This window comes from Hemitrygon akajei, chromosome 14 (genome assembly GCF_048418815.1).
Source record: "Hemitrygon akajei chromosome 14, sHemAka1.3, whole genome shotgun sequence".
Taxonomy (NCBI): Eukaryota; Metazoa; Chordata; class Chondrichthyes; order Myliobatiformes; family Dasyatidae; genus Hemitrygon; species Hemitrygon akajei.
The window spans coordinates 69,622,137-69,641,836 of record NC_133137.1 but is presented as its reverse complement, the minus strand read 5'-3'; the positions used below and the strand labels follow the sequence as shown (position 1 = coordinate 69,641,836).

General features: G+C 38.7%; 1 protein-coding gene across 1 annotated transcript in view; it reads right to left on the bottom strand.

The window, feature by feature from the left end:
* Positions 1-15,681: 15,681 nt before the first annotated feature.
* LOC140738673 (cAMP-dependent protein kinase type II-beta regulatory subunit-like) overlaps positions 15,682-19,700 on the bottom strand; it is a 104,618-nt gene continuing 100,599 nt past the window's right edge. The window contains exon 11 of the mRNA XM_073066324.1: positions 15,682-18,546. Within this exon, the coding sequence (XP_072922425.1) occupies positions 18,413-18,546 (134 nt within the window). The 3' untranslated portion in view covers positions 15,682-18,412. The remainder of the gene's footprint in view (positions 18,547-19,700) is intronic.

Below are 19,700 nucleotides of genomic sequence, written 5' to 3'. Positions count from 1 at the left end.
TGACATTGACTCTGGGTTAGTGGAGTAATATCACATTTTCAAATACATAACTTGAAAGTTTTCATATTCCTACATGTTGGAGCTGCAAGTGCTGGGTATTTTAGCCCATGCTTCATGTACTCTATTAGTTGAGTTCTTTAGGAGATTGGCAGGTCAAACACTGACTGCAAAATATGCAGGTGTCACTGCCCATCCTGTAAATCTGCAGTGAAATAATTGAAACTAACTTTAGTTGGAATGGTTGTAGGAAGAAGTTAAGAGCTCATAACAGAGAGCTTCACTTTGCAGGGCTTCACTTTAAAATTGCCGTCAATAGACAGGACATAAAGCAAATTTCTATGTTGTAAATTGAATGGAGTTCTGTGACTGTCCTGGATGACTTAAACACAAGTGCAGTTAGCTTCACCATACAGTGCCCAGGAACGGGCACTCCATTCAATTCACAACATAGAAATTTGCTTTATGTCCTGTCTATTGACGGCAATTTTAAAAAAATCAAGAACAGTCAGCACAAAATAATGAAGGTATTGTCAACTGCCATCAGTGCTGTGTTCAAAGGTGCTCTGTTCAATGTACTGTATACCCAGACTTGGTCCCAAATTCCATTGTAGCTTAAGAGCAAGTATAGACTAATTAAAACTTGATTTCAGAATTGGAAATGACTGCCTTTGATATGAACTAAAGCATTTGACCGAGAACAGCACTGAGTAAAACAGAAATTAGTAGAAATCAGAGGAAACCTTGCACAAAAGTCATTGACTGTGGTTGTTGGAGGCCAATCTATGCAACGTCAGACATCACTGTAGCTTCTTGGTTGACCTTCAGTTGATATACCATCCCCGTCGCTTCCTTTGTAAAATCAGAGGTGGTGATAAATTCCATTCTTTAAATATCAATGCAAGCTCTGCATATCTGCACAAGTATATGACAGACAAAAGGGGATAAATACACTCACTTGCCCATCCATTGAGATATTCCCACAACCAATGACCTCACTCTATGATTCTATCTCACTATCTCATGTCCTTGTTATTTTTTGCTATTTATTTATATTTGCATTTGCACTGTTTGTTGTTTTCTGCACTCCGATTGATCGTTCACTGATCCTTTTGTAGTTACTATTCTATAGATTTGTTGAGTATGCCCACAGGAAAATGAATCTCAGGGTTGTATATGGTGACATATATGTACTTTGATAAAATTTACTTTGAACTTTTACAATAACCTCTTCCACTTGACATTCAATGTCAGTAACAAGTCTAAATACCATCCACTAACATGTTGAAGATGACAATTGACCAGCCCCATTTCATGTAACAATAGGTAGAGGACAGATTTCTTAAAACAACTCCTTTGTGTTTTAACTACTCGTAAAACCTTCCATTTACCTATGTGTCAAACGAATGAGCAAAACAGGAAACTTCAAGATTCAAGTTTGTTTAATAACATTTCCTGTGTAGAAGTGTAAAAAGAACAAAATAATTGTTTCTCGGGATCTAATGCACCACAAGAAAAAAAAAACAAAAGGATAAAGAACATAATAATAAAACATAATTAATCTCAAGGTTGTATATGGTGTACTTTGTATTTTTGTACTTTGAAACTAAAATTTACTCTGTATTTTAAAATATGTTAGAAAGCTTATATACATAGAGTGATTGTATTTTCATAAACTGAAAACCAGAGTAGCCACTGTGGCCCTGTGAGCTGCCATGTTGAATTACATGAATGTATATAGGTCCAAACACACTCAAAGCAGTACAACTTTCAAAATAAAACAACTTGTTTAATTAACATTTTGCATGATTCAAAATAGTTTGTGTCAAAACCTGGAGCCCAAAGAGCAATGTAAAGGAACCTTAGCAACCGCAGCAATTTACAAAGGAGGCTCACCACCAACACAGTGGCCAATTCAGAACAGGAGATTCATGTTGACCATTCCCATGGGCCATAAATTGTGCAAAAAAGTTTTGAACATCTGTCTTATACAAGGCAGTCATTAATTAATTCAGAGCACTAAACCAGATATCAGCTTCAGACGAACTACAATCAACCAAGCTAACTGAATTCAAAATTGAATGTGATTTTTTCAAATATTCCGTCTAGCACTCCAAATGAAACACCTCAAGTCTTGGAATAAGAATGTACCAAATTAACAATATTGTGTGAATCCCTGCAGCATCTGGTGACCCTGTTATATCTCAATCAAAAGACGACATTAGAACATCTTACAAGGGGTCGGAACCCTTGCAAGGCACCAGGCCTTACATGGCACTGAAAACCTGTGCCAACCAGCTGGCTTGAGTGTTTAAGAACATCTTCAATCTCTCACTGCTCCAGTTGGAGATTACCACCTGCATCATCAAACAAACCCAAGAGCAGAGCGAGTTGCCTCAACAAATGTCACATTTACTGTTATGAAGAACTTTGAGAGGCTATAGATAGAATTAACTCCTACCTGAGCAAAGACTTGGACCCACTGCAGTGAAGGAAATCTCATTGACTCTCCTGTCGGCCTTGGACCATCTGGGCACAACAATACCTATGTCAGGCTGCTGTTTATTGGTTACAAGCTCGGTATTCGACATCATCATTACCTCAGTAATAATCATCAAGCTTCAAAATGTACACCCCTGTACCTCACTCTGCAACTCGATCTTTGACTTCCTCATCAGGAAACCACAGTCATTCTGGACTGGAAATATCTCCTCCTCGCTGACAAGCAGCCCAGGCGCATCTCAAGAATTCCTGCTTAGCCCACTGCTCTGCTCTCTCCATATTCATGACCATGTGGCCAGGCACAGCTCAAACTCCATCCATAAATACACCAATGACACAACTGTTGGTGGCAGAATTTCAGATGGTGACAAGTAGGTATACAGGAGTGTGAAAAATCTGCTGGTTGAGTGGTGTCACAACTACCACCTTGCACTCAATGTCAGTAAGACCAAAAATTTGATTGTGGACTTTGGGAAGAGAAAATCAGGAGAACTCAAAGCAGTTCTGATCGAGGGGTCAGCCGTGGAAACTGAACAGCTTCAGGTTCCTGGGTGTCAACATCTCTGAAGAGCTATCTTGGGTCCAACATATTAATGCATTTATGAAAAAGAGCTATATTTAATTTGCAGTATGAGCAAATTTGATATCTCACCAAAGACCCTAACACATTTCTACTGGTATATTATGGAAAGCATTCTAACTGGGTATATAAACAACAGATATGGAAACATGTTTGGTAAAAGCTGGTTGTAAACTCATGGGCATTAGCCTCCCCACTAATGGGGGCCCCTCACCATCCAGGATATCCCTCCTCTCTTTGCTACCATCAGGTAAGTGTTATAGGAGCCTGAAGCCACACAGTCAATGATTTAGGAGCATCTTCTTCACCTCTGCCATCAGATTTCCGAATGGACAATGGATCCATGAACACCTTTTGCTCTCTTTTTGTATTATTACTTGTTTTATATAATTTCTTCTAACTTGCAGTAATCACTGTTATGCACTGCTGCCACAAAACAAATTTCATGACACACGTTAGTAATAATAAACCTGATTCTGATTTAGCAGATCGAAAATCTTATCACCAAGGCAAACTAATAAAATCTGCTATGAATAGATCACTGTTTTCATTTAAATAGTTTATAGGGAATGTTGCATGAATACAAGCTGGTGTGCCTTATTAATTATGTTTAAATACTTAACTAAATGTTACACATTATTGTAATTTGCACATCTTTATTTATTAATACTTGAGATTTATGTATGCAGTTAAGAGTTACAATTTTACATACATGTTCTGCAAGAACATGCAAGTTGGTGATTAGACAGACGATTTTAAGAAACAGGATTTCCCCAAGGAAGAATATATTTACTGAGATCAACAGAAGTGAAAGAACTTTGGGAAATAAGCTGCGGAATTTTCAGTGTTGAGTTTGAGTAAGGAGCTACAGGCATATCAAAATTATCAGCAACCTTGTACTGTTTTTAATATTCCGTCTGGGTACTTAGTCTTCAACCTGTTGGCATAAATGGTGATTTCTCCTTCCAGTGAACAAATCCCTCCCCCCCCACCACCTTTTCCCACTTCGACCTTTTACTTCTTACATGCCTATCATGCCCCCTCATCCTTCCCTTCCTCCTATGGACACCCCTCTACTCTCCAATTAGATTCCTTCTTCTCCAACACACCTGATTTCACCTATCGCCTTCCAGGTAGCCTCATTTCCTTCTTCCCACCTTTTTATTCTGGCATCTTCCCCCTTCTTTTTCAGTCCTGAAGAAGGTCTGGGCCCAAAACGTTGACTGTTTACACTCTTCCATGGATGCTGTCTGACCTGCTGAGTTCCTCCAGCACTTTGAGTGTGTTAAGTTTAGTTTATTTAAGTTTAAAAATACAACTCAAGTTCGACAGTCTTTTGAGATGCACAAACTTACATGGACTACAGACCAATACAGTAATATACAGCAATAAAATAATATACAGAAGAGAATTTTTTTGTTTCCCTTCAGACTCCAAAAAACAATCTGCATTCAACTATACATATTTTCCTCAGGATGCATGTTGCACAGTCCAATTTCTGCACTTATTGTCCAGCCTTTAACTGGCCTCATCATAAGCCAATAATGATTAAAGATTTGTCAGCATCATTTTAAATTCCGAATTTGCAAGGCACTCAATTTGTAGAAATATCAATATTGTATTATTTCATAAGTTTTTGTGCAGTTCACCATCACATCAGATTGAAGTTTTTAATTTGCTGAAAGAACTGGCTGCCCAAATAATATTTTTTAAAGTTATGAAAACTGAGGAATTCTATTTTATGTTTTGAATGTTTTATCCACCACTTGCTTCCAGATTGATACTCCAAAAAAGGCTCCCATTTTAGATCAAAAGAAATTGCAGATGATTTAATTTTGTAAAACATTGTCCCATGAGAGCAGGTTTATCTAAAATTACCCAAATTCTCTTCATAAAAGCAGTTTAGTGATTAACATCTCATGGTAGGTTTCTCCTGAGAGATATTAAACATACATTTATTAATGGAAATTACATTGTCTTGATGTTGTGGTACAGGTATTTGCTAAGCTTGGTAATTAGTGTACCACCAGTCGAGGTGATACCCTCAGAGCACAGTTGTAGATGTTTCTCTCTGGATCCTAAATTACTTTGTCTTGATGTCACAAGTGAATTATATCTCTAGAAAGGACAAAATCTAATTTCTGATTCAGATAATGACGGAAAGAAAATTAAAAATACAGTGCTATTAAAAGGCAATGTAATGCATCCAGGTTTATTGGTATATTGGATACAAGAGTGATCTATGAAGTAGATACAATGAGATAAAGTCAGGTTAACTCAGGGGCGGCCAACCTTTTACATTCCATGCGTCAATTTTTTCACTCACAAGTACAGATGCGCTATACAACTCTTGTACCCCCATTTAATTCTTGTAAAAATATGTTAATATAGAACTCATGCATGAAAAAATTGATGCATGGAATGTAAAAGGTTGGCCAACCCGGAGAGCGAAAAGGTGGGAAACAATATACAACATAACTGAGTGAGTTTCTTCCTCTTGGTAGAGAGCAAAAAGATTGAATAAATGTTGCAGAGAAAGATTATTATATATAGGAAGCAAAAATGAAAGCCAAGCAAACAGAAAGGAAAGCTCAGATGGCCTTTTTACTACAAGGGATTAGGAATGCAACATTTGTAGAGAACTTTTACAAGGCTTTAGGGTACTTTGCTGTTATTTTATTCAGAGATACAGTACGTAAAGGCCCCTCTGGCCCTTCAAGGCACTCCAACCAGCAACCCCCAATTAACCCTAACCTAATCAGGCACCAATGACCATTTAACCTACTAACTGGTATGTCTTTGGACAAAGAGGAAAGCGGAGCACCCAGGGAGAACTCATGCATTCCACGTGGAGGATGCACAGTCTCCCTATAACGGATGCTGGGATTGAACTCCAAACTCAGATGACCTGATCAGTTGCGCTAACCGCTATGCTACGCTGGCATGCGGTCTCAATGCCAAAGTAAGGATATAAATTTGCGTTGGGCTATAGGCAGGGCAGATTCACTGAATTGATTACTGGTATGAAAGATTGTCTAAAGAGGAGAAATGGAATAAAATTGGCCTTTTGCACTCAAGCTTAGAGCACGATCTCATTAATTTTCAAAGATGAGTGGAGTTGATTGGTGTGGTAACTGTAAAGCTAACTGTAAACCACTTAAGAACAGGATAGAAATAGGATGAATCATCTCACTTAGGAATGAGAGAGCCAAAGATATCTTCAGCTGAACAGAAAGTGCTGGCTAATTGGATATACAATTTAGTAGAAAGCAAGGAGTTTCAGATGGAAGGTTGTTACTCAAGCTGAAGGCCTGTAATCAGTGATGCACTACAGGGTCAGTGTAGGCCCGTTATTGAGAGGCCGCCTTTGGTCAGGGCACACCATGAATGTTGCATCCTAGCTGTCCATATGATATACACGCCAGAGCAGTACAATATGGAGAATAAGCTGTTACCCATACAGCAGGCTCCCTCTCCACGCATCTTATGAACACAAAGGAACTGCAGAGACTAACACTGTTTGGCACTAGCAGCATTGCATGAGTTGCCAGTCAATGTTGAACTCAATGAAGGGCTGTCTTAGAGACTCCAGCTCTGAATTTTTCCCTCAGAGTTTACTCCCAAAGCCTTCCCCATGAGTGGATATAGCCGCAAGGCAACGGAGGTTTCAGTTCAGAGTTTTCCTTCTCCTAGATGATGAGCCCTATCTGCCCAAGGCGACTGGTTTTAAGGTGCCAGTAAACCCGCCTTTGGCCTTCCTCCTGTCCACCAGGCTTAGTAGCTAAGCCACATGTGAAGGCCAGGAGTTCCACATGGTTGTCAGAAACTCCTGCTGTAACAACATTATATTTATTTGTGATCTATATCAATGATTTGGGGAAGAATGCAGAGGGTGTAGTTAGAAACTTTGCAGGTGACACTAAAATAGGTGGTAAAGTGGACAATGAATGTATCTATCTAAAATTACAAGGGAATCTTGTTTAGATGGGCTGAGGAATGGCAAATGGAGTCTAATTCAGATAAATGTGAGGTGTTGCATTTTGGAAAGTTAAATTCATGTAGGATATTCATAGTGAACAACAGGGCTTTAGGTAATGTACAACAGTGGGACCTTGGATCCTTGTACATGGTTCACTGAAAGGGTGGTTAAGGGGTCTTTTGGCACACTGGCCTTGGTAAGTCAGGACATTTCAGCATAAAAGTTGGGGGATCATGGTGTAGTTATACAGGATGCCGATGAGTATTGTGTTCAGTTTTGGTCGCCCTGCCATAGGAAAGATTACAAGAAAGGTTATTAAACTGGCAAGAATGCAGAAATGGTTTTCAAGGATGTTACTAGGACTTGAGGGACTGAGTGAGAAAGTGGTTGGGCAGGCTAGGATTTTTTTTTTCTTGGGCATCTAGGAGATGGAAAGGTGATCTTATGAAAAAAAAAATCATGAGGGGAAAGCTTTAATGGGAACCCAGTGGAGAATATTTTCACCCAGAGAGTGGCCATGGATTAAATGGACTGCCAGAGGAAGTGATTGAGGCAGGCACAATGACTTCTAAAAGACACTTGAACAGATGCATGGATTGGAAAAGTTCAGAAGGTCATTGGTAAATGGAACCAGTATGGATGGGGCATCTTTGTCAGCATGTACTAGTCGGGCCAAAGGGCCTGTTTTGCTGCTGCACAACTCTGACTGTGACCGAGGATGTTTATTCCAAGTAGAAATCGGTAATTTTTGAACAGTGAAGATACTGAGTGACATGGGCATTGGGAGAGAGTAGGACAGATAGAATACAATTGAATAACAGATTAGGCACAAACTGGTCTATAGCATAAGGAGGCTTTTACTTATGTTTCAACTGTTACTGCTTTTAAAATGTCCTATCAAAAGTGGAGTTTGCAGTCCATTAACAATAACCTTTGAAAGCTTAAGAAACAAAATATTGAGGACTGGGATTAAGGAACTAGTTGAATAACTTCAATAGGTACATTTAATGTCAGAGAAATATATACAATATACATCCTGAAATTCTTTTTCTTCACAAACATCCACGAAAACAGGAGTGCCCCAAAGAATAAATGAGTTAAAACATTAGAACCCTAAAGCCCCCCTCAGCTCCCCTTCCCACACACAAGCAGTGACCACCACCCATCCTCACCAGCAAAAAAAACATCAGCACCATCCAGCAAGCATTAATAAAGACACAGATTTGCAGTACTGAAGACTTTCAGCTGTAACAATTAGAAATACAGATACAGTGTACAATGGAAAAGTGAATGCATTTGGTGTATATTGTGTATTTAATACTGAAGTAATATTCAAAATATATTGTCTGATTAAGCGTTCTTTGTTGTTTACATAATGCATTGTGTGTTATATGTAAGAGTACGTGAATTAGTTAAGTCATGGTGCTGCCATGTGTTAAGTGCACTAGATTTTTAAAAAATAAAGTACATGTTTTCCTGGGCTCCTGTCTTTTTGCTTTCAATTAGTTTAATGCTTTGGAGTTACAAAACACAACAATGATGAGGAATTTAAATTAATGTGAGATGACTACTACCTGTTGAAGCGAAGCACAAGTTTTGAGCTAAAAAGAAAAACAAAAATCGTAACACACGTTCTTCAGGAAGGAAGAAACATTCACGTTTAAAATAAAAGGCAGAAAATGGAAGAGTTCATAGGTTCATTAATAGTGACTATCAGGTGATAACAATCATTAAAATGAACAGAAATAGCAGGCTACATCTGAAAGATTGGCACACAACGGATAACTAACTCATGTATACTGAGTTAATTGAGCAGTACTTTAAAGCAATTGGAATAGCCAATGAGAAACAGGTACCAGTTTTACTGAGTGCAGTGGGTGGAACAGCATACAGTTTGCTTTGGAATGACCAGCCAAAAAGATCTTTGCTGCTTTTGTGAAGGTAATGCAGCAATATTTAGAACTGAATGCATTGCTGATTGCAGAATGCTTTAGGATTCATAAGCGGAACCAAAAAGAAGGGTAATCCATTTCAGCATACATGGCTGAATTGAAGTGGTCTGAGCATTGTCAGTTCAATGATGAACTTAACAATACACTGTGAGATAGTTTAGTTTGTGGAATATTACAAAAAATACATTATAAATGGCTCCTAACTGAAGCACACCTTACATGTAAAAGAGCAGTTGAAATTGCTGTATCAATGGAAACAGCAGACTGGCACAGTACAGTCCAGGAATGAAAGTGAGCATAAACATCATTGCGTCATCTAAGGAGAAACTGGCCTGGCTGAACAAATTGTGCAATTGTTGGGGTAGGGACTCAGACAGCAGATTAATGCAGGTTTCAAGGTGAAACTTGTAGAAAATGCGACAAAATAGGTCACATACAAACAGCATGTTGGGCAGACAAAAATAAATGGGCTGCACAGGGAAGAGAAAAATATAAAAAGGCAAGTAGTTCCAAAATGAACACTAATCTGCATGCTGTTGATGAGAGTGATGCAGGTCTGAGTAGCCTTGAGATTGACAGTGTGAAAACTAACAATAGACAAGCAATATGGCATACACAAGTGAATGGCAATTAATAAAATGAAATTGGATACTGGCTTAGCTGTTTGTTACTCCATAGATACCAGGAAATTATAGGTCGGTATATAGTCTGACATCAGTTGTGGTAAAGTTATTGAAAAGTATCCCAAGAGACCAGAAATATAAATATTTGGATAAATATGGACTGATTAAGAATAGTTAGCATGGTTTGTCACATCTAACCACTCTTATGAGAGTTTTTTGAGGAAGTTACCAGGAAAGTGGATGAAAGCAAGGCAGTGGATGTTGTCTACGTGGACTTTAGTAAGGCATTTGACAAGGTCCCACACGGGAAGCTGGACAAGAAGGTTCAGTCGCTCGGCATACAGAATGAGGTAGTCAATTGGATTAGACATCGGCTTTGTGTTAGAAGCCAGAGTGGTCATAGAGGGTTGCCTCTCTGACTGGAAGTCTGTGCTGCAGGGATTGTTGCTGGGTCATTTGTGGTTTGGCATCTATATCAATGATCTGGATGATAATGTGGTTAACTGGATCAGCAAATTTGCAGATGACACCAAGATTGGTTGTTCAGTAGACAGTGAGGAAGGCTTGTAGAGGGATCTGTATCAACTGGAAAAATGGACTGGAAAATAGCAGATGGAATTTAATGCAGACAAGTGCAAGGTTTTGCACTTCAGTAGGACCAACCAGGGCTGGTCTTGAATGGTAGGGCACTGAGGAGTGTGGTGGATCAAAGGGATATGGGAATACAGGTACATCATTTGTTGAAAAGAAAGCTTTTAGCAAATTGGCAAAATGTATTGAGTACATTAGATGGGATCTTATAATGATTTTGAATAAGATTTTGGTGAGGCCTAATTTGGAGTATTGTTGTGCAGTTCTAGGGGAGAGATGTAAACAAGGTTGAAAGAGTGCAGAGAAAATTTACAAAGATGTTGCTGGTCAGGAGGACCTGAGTTAAAAGGAAAGGTTGAACAGGTTAGGATTGCATTGTTTAGGATGTAGAAGATTGAAGAAAGATTTGATAGAGGTATACAAAATTATGAGCGGTATAGATAGGGTAAATGCAAGAAGGCTTTTTCCATCTAGAGGTTATGGGTTAAGGGTGAAAGGTGAGAAGGTTAAGGGGCACAGGAGTGCAAATTTTCATTCAGAGGGTCATGAGAGTGTGGAATGAGCTGCCAGCACAAGTGGTCCAATTTCAACGTTTAAGAGAAGTTTAGATAGGTACATGGATAGTAGGGATGTAGAATGCTATGATCCTAGTGCAGGGCATTGGGAGTAGGCAGTTGAAATTGTTTTCAGCATGGACTAGATGGGCTGAAGGGCCCGTTTCTGTGCTGTACTTCTCTGTAACTCAATATTAAGTGATGGCATTTCAAAGATACTTATCTGAAGCCTGCAGGTATCTAATAACTTTACTGCAGAAAAGACAACTCCTGTGGGAATGACATTTGTAATAGTGAAATACAACAACCAACAAGCCACATTGGGCTTGTATCTGGTAAAAACAGGAGGGCCAGAAATGTGGGTGTGTGATTGGCTAAAACAACTACAACTTGATTGGAGATCCATCTACTATTTGCATGCCACAACCCCTACAATAAAATAAACTGAAAGCGAATTAAGGACTGGATAATGCCACAAGTATCTCTATGTACCTCGTCGACAGTTTCTCAACTGAAGTGTCGATGCTAGCCTCTGTGCCTCTGGTTGGAAAGCATCTTAGACGAAGGAAGAACTATGCTGTTCCGAGGGATTGTGAAAGTGAAAAGCAGTGGTCCGACTATAACAGCATTTGGAGGCAACGTATCTGATAAAGCTTCTGACATGTTATTCAGGCAGCAACTTGCAAAATCTGGCTTGGTTTTAAGCTGGAAGAGAGTTTAAAGAGCTTCAGAAAAGTTGCATGCTTTCAGCTTTTGTGAGTATAAAGAACCAGAATCTACTCTGCATGCATTAAGGTTATTGCATGAACTTCAAGTGGTAGACAGAAACAGCTTGTAAAAATAATGTAAAGACCACAGTCCAGCTGGATAAATGGAAGACCAAAAAAAAAACAAAGGAGTCTATGGAGATATGAAAACTGTTTGCCAAATGATGTGGATGAGGACACCAAGAAGAGAGATCAGATCATAAAGGCAGCAACGTTAGGATTAGTAAGAGAATACACCAGTGAACTAAATGGACCTTATCAAAATCAAGATGCACAAACTAGAAGAAAGACATCCAGAGCTGTTGGAACCACTTCCTGCAGTGAGTCAACTCCTAAAACCACCACAGAGGAGGCCCCAGAACCCGAGATTGTTTTCACAGCCACAAGTCTCTCCCGATATGCTGAGAGACCTCCCTTGTCAGTGAAAATGTTATCTCAAGAGCAGGAAATCCTCCACAGTGATTAAGTCTTCAGGCCTGAATGCGACCATTTATGATTTACTATGCTTGGATGTCTGTATAGTACTGTGATGCATTCTATACGGAGTTGGAGTTTACAGCTAAGCAGGGAGGAGTGTTGTGTGTATTTAATAGTTTAATAATATTTGAGCAATATTGTAAATATATTGTTTGAGTAAGCATTCTTTGTTGTTTACATCATGATTTCAGGTTGCTTAAAGAAAAACAAAAACAAACCACATGTTTTCATGGGCTCCTGGCTTTTTGCTTTCAGTTAGTTTAATGTTTTGGAGTTACAAAACATAGAAGTGTAAATACCAAAATATGTAAAGAAAAATCAGTTGGCAAGATATGCCCTCAAAGTGTTATGCTGAAATTTAATGGATTTTTATCTTAAAGATTCTTTTGCCACTGTTGTAAGACCATAAGACATAGGAGCAGAATTAGGCCATTTGGCCCATCGAGTCTACTCCGCCATTCAATCATGTTTGATCCTTTTATGCCTCTTCAGCCCCACTCCCCAGCCTTCTCCCCGTAACCTATGAAACTAATCAAGAACCTATCAATCTCTGCTGTATATACACCCAATGACCTGGCCTCTACATCTGTTTTAAGCGGACGCTCGCACCTCTTATCCTGGGCTGTGCCCTCTTGACCTAGGCTCTCCCAACACGGGAAACAGCCTTTCCACATCTATCCTGTCTAGGCCTTTAAACATTCAAAAGATTTCAATGAGATCCCCCTGCATCCTTCTAAATTCCAGCGAGTACAGGCCTAGAGCCATCATATGACAAACAGAATTCCTCAAATAATAACCCTTTCATGCCCCGGATCATCCTTGTGAGCTTTCTCTGAACCCTCTCCAATGCCAGCACGTATTTTCTTAAATGAGGAGCCCAAAATTGTTCACAATACTCAAGGTAAGGCCTCACCAGTGCCCGATAAAGCCCCTGCATCACATCCCTGCTCTTATATTCTAGACCTCTTGAATTGAATGCCAACATTGCATTTGCCTTCCTCACCACTAACTCAATCTGCAGGTTAAACTTTAAGGGTGTTCTGCACAAGGACTCCCAAGTCTTTGTATCTCAGATTTTTGGATTTTCTCCCTGTTTAGAAAATATTCTGCACATTTATTTCTTCTACCAAAGCCATGACCATGCACTTTCCAATATTTTATTTCATTTGCCACTTTCTTGCCCATTCTCCTAATCTGTCTGTCTTTCTGCAGCCTTCCTGTTTCCTCAACATTATCTGCCCCTCCACCAATCTTCATATCATCTGCAAATGTGGCAACAAAACCATCTATTTCATCTAAATCATTGATATACAGCATAAAAAGTAATCCCAGTGATGCTTTGAACACCACTGAGAACAGACTTCCATTTGAATTGTTTAATTATATACTGTATTATAAATTACTCCCTCTCACTATTCTACACAATGTAGAAAGTCTTAAATTTCACATGTCCTAACAGCTACACAAGCTCAAGATTGCAAGCAGCAGCGCAATGGATATGCAAACAGAATAACCTTTTACCTGTTCCTAAGTTCCAATGCCACCTCTGCAGTATAATTACTGAGAAATATAAAGAGAAATGTTAATAAGTAGCAATTGAATTGTAATGTTAAATTATTGAAATCTCATTTTAGAATGGCTTTCCAAAATGTGTTAAACTTTCCACTGGAAGAATGTTGAATACATTAAAAAAAAACTTTTAAGAAAGAATATATTTGAAGAGTAATGAATTTTGTGTTCATTATTTACAGTTAGTGTATTTTGTATTGTGAAGTCATTAAGTCAAGTGCATTTTTATATCTCAAAGTTTTAAAAACAACTTATAAAGTTGTCAAGGACTAGGAAAACAGTTAATAAGCCAAGTCTGAAGGAAGCATCAGGCAAGAACTGTATATGTTATACACACCCACACTTACCGTGTTGTACACTTTGGTCCAGAGGAACATTCTTTTGTTTGGTGGTATTCATGTGTATGATTGGATGTCAATAAACTGAACTTGATTGTGAATAGTAAGTCCTATAGCTCACACATATTTGATGAGCACAATTAAGTAGTAGCTGTCACCATGGCAGACAGCAGTCAACATGTTCGCACTGCAACTGAAAATCTGTTTGTTAGATGTGTTTAGAAACATTGGTGGAATTCTTCTCCCAGAAGTTAAACTAAACTTGTGATGACGCAAAGGTAAAATGTAAGCAACATTGCACAAACACGAGATAAGCTGCCAGATGCTGAAAATCCAGACCAACACACGCAAGATGCTGGAGAGGAACAAGCAGTCAATGTTTCAGGGTGAGACCCTTCATCAGAACACTTATTTATCTCCTCAAGGGATCTCACTGTTCTTTCTCTCAGATTCATCTTTGGAGCTGCAGTGTTCATCCAAATATCATTTTAAAACACCTCATCACAAAGGACAGCTCAGTCTGGTGATGTTTTAAAACCCATACATTTTCAGATGATTGACGTAAATATCAGGTCCATAAAATACAGGGTGGAAAAGTATAGCTTCATCTGCCTGTATCCTCATCCTCTGTTCCAGCAAAGATCACCAGAAGCATAAAGGAGTGGCACCTCATCTTCCATCTGGATATGTTGGAGCCTTCAGGACTTCGTATTAAAAGTCAACAACTATAGGCAAATCTTGTTTCATGTAAACCTAGACAGTTCTGCTGTAAAAAGTTATTCTCTTTTTTTTTCTCAACAGACATTTGCTGAGCATTTCCAACATTCTCCCTTTGGTTCTGAAACCATTTTACAATTAAATAAATAAATTGCCTTCATTAATTGATCAGCTGAATAATTTGGTAAACAGCATATCACGCATATCACATATTTTCTTTCCTCTAGCACCCCACTTCCCCAAATCATATCTGCATTTCCCAGCAAACCACAACCTTGTCATTGGGTTTGGAGGCTTACATGTCTCAATGATCCAGAGAGCTATGTTGACTGGAGTCAGGGCTTTATACATTAGCTCCTGATATGGTCACTCATGCCAAACAGGTCAAAGGGTAGAGGCCAGACTAAGTGGTCCAGCAGTCCTTCAGGTTCGGGGGTTCAGCTCAGGGTGAACAACCCTGACTGGTAAAATAAAACAGTTAGAGAAACAGCAATGGAGAATCCTTGTACACCTGAGTACAACAGTACAGGTATTCCTGAGTCTCCACCCGGGACTTGTATGACCAACAGTAGAGAAAAACAAGAGTGCCAGAGATGGAGGACCTTCATCGTTGCCCTAAATGCCAATAGCATAATGGGCAGTAAGTAAGCAATCATATCTGCAACTTAGAACTTTTTCTTCTACCTCCCCCACCCCACGGCTGAGATATCCCAAAATTTCAACATTTACTGTTTTTAAGTCGGATTGGGATTGGAGATATTGCTGTCCTGCTTGAACTCACTGGATCAATTGAACAAAGCTTCAGAGCACCTTCAACATCATGGATATGAGAGGGTAGGGGGTGATCATCTGTATCAAGCATTTTTAAGTGACTGTTCAGGAAGTACAGAGCAAACATTTACTGGGTGCTCTTACAAAGCTGGATCAGGAATTCAATGGTCATCTTATGGTTCTTAAGATTTGTCTTTGTTTCTTACAGCTGCTGCTGATATTGCAGGGCTTGGCCTTTATCCCAACAGAGAGATGATCAAAGGCCAAAGTGAAAGGTTTGTTTTATTGTCGAAGTATGCATTTACAATACAACTCTGATATTAGTCTTCTCCAGATAGCCATGAAATAACAGAAGGACGTGGGGAACAGTTGAAATAAAAGACAGCAACACCCTTCCCATCAAAACGAAAAGGAAATAAAACTTACAGACCTCAAAAATCCTCCACCCCTTCCCCATAGAAAAAGCAGTAACAATAGCATCAAATCCACCACACCCTCACGCACAGAAAAAAGCAGAAACAATAAGTCCCCACTCACTCGCAAAAAAGAGCAGCGACAATAGCAACTAATCCCTCAACCTCCACATACACAAAAAATTAACAGATCGCCCACCCACCAAAAGAAAGAAAACACCGAAAACTGAAGCAAACTAATATAACGTACAGTTCAACAATCATACAAGTCTCAGAATATCAAAAACATCTTTCCATCAGGAGAGGAGAGCGGCTGCATGAACTCAGTTCTTCCGTAAAGGGTGACCGCCACATCAGATCTGAATGCCGCCAACCCGGCTGCTGCCCCAGTGGTCTCCGTTGAGAGTGATTACTGACCCATCCACATTCATCTCGATGCTTCAATTTTCCTTGCCGCTTTGAGATGGCGCCGTTCATGACTCCACGCACCGTCGTTGGTCTTCTCCACGCATCAGCTCATGTTCTCAGTCCTTTTCAGGTCCCCATCTCTGATCTTCTCCTCAAGGCAGCTCTCCGGACACAGCACAGTAGAGCCCTAGATCCTTCAATCAAGTTCCAAACTGTATGTCACAGGCTCCAATGGTTTCCATAAGACAAGACAAAAAGAACAAGCAGAAGGCATAGAAAATTTCAACTAATTGAAGAGATTGGCTATCTTGAAGATGTTGCCCGAGGAATCATTGTTCATTGGTGCCATCTTGACCAGAAAAAAGACCACCCTTTGGCATTGTGCAAGATTTCCCCAAAGCCACACTCAATCTTAAAGCTTGAACCAGTTGCTGAAAGAGTTCTTATAATCCAAGTTAACCTCACTTGACACAAGTGCTTGAATAGTTTAGGTGTTCCAGATAAGGCATTAAAAAGAGTTATTCCAGTCCTTGGAGCAGGTTATATCCAGCCACGGATTTTACAGCAGTTCTGTTCATCTTCTGCTCCTGGAGTGATAGAACAATCTAACAATTTTAGTCTTTTAAATTCTAAAATTCAGAGAGAAGATTATTTGCGCTAATTCTTAATTGATCAGACCAGAGTCAGGAATAGCAGTGAGCAATACCACAAAAATCCAAAATCACTCAACTTACTTCCTTTGCCATAATTCTTAGCTGAAAATAAGAACTGAAAATAATTTTTGCTTCGAAAAATTTACAAAATAATTTCTTAAATAAATTCATATTTTATTAGGTGCATATACATCTTCTAAAAATGACTAGGTATACTTAAGAAAACAGTAATAATCCAAAAGTAGTTTTTTTTTAAAAAAGGACTATAATCCTATTACAGGACAACATGTGGGATGAACATTGTTCACTAGGGAGAATCATTTGATTAATCAACAGTCTTTAGTATCTGGCTACCATGTAATGCACAACCATGATGATTTAAGTTAGATAAAATATTCTGGATACAGAACCAGAGTGAAATTATTATTTTTGTTCTCAATATCCCTTTCAATTCAATGCAACATCCATATTAAAACAGAAACTGTGAATTAGAGAGATAAATAATTGGACTGAAATAGATCTAATGGAATAATATTCACTACATGATGTAAAAACAGATAATAGAATCATCACTCTTAATGAAGTATGCACACCCCTACCAACTCCTTGTCTGTCCTCAGTGCAGTGACATTGCCCTGCATACTAATTAAAGCCACAGTCTAAATGGTTTGCAGTTCTGAAGGGAGCCTTTGGTAATTACCTGTATATTCCAAAATAATGGAATTGCTTTTCTCATGTCATTTCAATTTTCATAATAAAATCAGCTTCAAAACACATCATGATTGTTGTTCTAAAAAGTCCAAGATATATAGTGGGAGACTTAAAATTGCAGGGTAAAACTATATTAGTTACTTTACTGTAAAAATAAGTTTAGAAATAAATACTTTTTTTAAACTTTCACTTCACCAGATATACTTTACTTGGACTTCCCAATATATAGTTTTATTTGAACAAGTTCTAATAGTTTTGTAATTTTCATTCTATGCTAATTCATCAGAATGAAATAGCTGAAAATCAATTGTGTTCACCAATTATCTCACTTTTGAATGAAAATTTAATGTTATGATGCAAAACTGCATAGAAATGAAATTAATTCTACTTTCCTATTTACATGTTGTGTATTTAACGATGTATATCAATACAAGACCATAATTGTAAATTGTTATTTGACAGCTTAAATTGTACTAAAACACCGTTAAAATCCAAAGTTTGTGTACTTTGTTGATCATTACAGACATTCTGCTGAACAACTATTTGGTTGAACTATCCATTTCAGATATGACTAATATATTTCAGAATGTATCCATTATTTAATGACTTGTTTACTCTGGAGAGCAAGATAAAAAGCAGTAAAGGCTACTACTCTGGATTATTCCTAAACCGCAAAAGAATAATTTCCATTTTTGGTTTGAAATAAATAGAATCATTATAAAAATTGTTTGCTTCTACACAATTCAAATGCACTTTCAGTGGTAAAATCAGTTTCCACAGTGATGTATTGAGACCTCTGTGATTCTTTTTTCATGCGCTGCGATCAGCTAGATCCATATTTGTTCCAAAAAGATTCACCAGTTGCTCCTCATAATTTGCAATATTCCTTTTCATAATTTCCATACAGGGACCGAGCAGTCTCTCAAATGCTTGAACATCCATAACTGTAAAAAAGGTATAAAAACATTGTGAAAGGAAAAGGTAATACATGTTCAATTTAAAGGTTTAGTTGTTGACATGTTCACATGACAGTAGAATATAAACATGAGAAATTCTGCAGAAGCAACACACACAAAATGCTGGAAGAACTCAACAGGTCAGGCAGCATCTACAGAAATGAGCAAACAATGTTTTGGGCAGATACCTGTCTTCAGGACTGGGAAGTAAAGGGGAAGACAACAGAATAAAAAGGTGGGTGAGGGGAAGGAGGCTATCTAGAAGTCAGGTGGGTGGGAAAGGTAAAAGACTGAAGAAGGAGGAATCTGATAGGAGAAGAGAGTGGACCATAGGAGAAAGGGAAGAAGGAGGGGACCCGGGGTGGGAGGGGGTGTGTGGAAAGAGTGATAAGCAGGTGAGAAGAGGTAAAAGGCCAGAGTGGGGGATAGAGGAAGAGGGGAGGACAAGGAATTTTTTTTAAACCGGAAGGAGAAATCGATACATAATACATAATTTGTACCATTTAAAGTGTTAGCCCACGGATCAAAGTAGACTCACCTGTATATTTTGAAACAAAAACCTACCTACTCTAATTTGTACACAGATATATTGCACATGGTTGAAGGTGGAACACGAATTCAATTATCTATATTGAATAAGCTTTGAAACAAACAAGTTACCATTTAATATACTCCTGCAATTGAGGGTAGAAAGAATAATTTCCCATGAATTTTTTTATCAGTGTTTGACTTTAAAAAAAAGTTAGCAGCTGCTTCCTTATCCTGCTCCTACCAGAGGCTAACACTTGTCTCTTGGGTCTGACACTTAGTGGCCATTTTATAAGGTACAAGAGATACCCATTAAAATGGTCACTGAACATACTTTTGTACGTTTGTGGTCTTCTACTGCTGTAGCCCATCCACTGCAAAGTTCAATGTGCCGTATGCTCAGAGATGCTCCGCCACACACCACTCATGTAATGTGTCACCTTCCTGTCAGCTTGAACCAGTCTGACCATTCTCCTCTGACCACTCTCATTAACAAGGCATTTTTACCAACAGAATTCCCACTTATTGGATGGGCTTTTTTGGTTTATTTTGCACCATTCTCTAAAGACTGTGAAAAGCCCAGGTGATCAGCAGTTTTTGAGATACTCAAACCA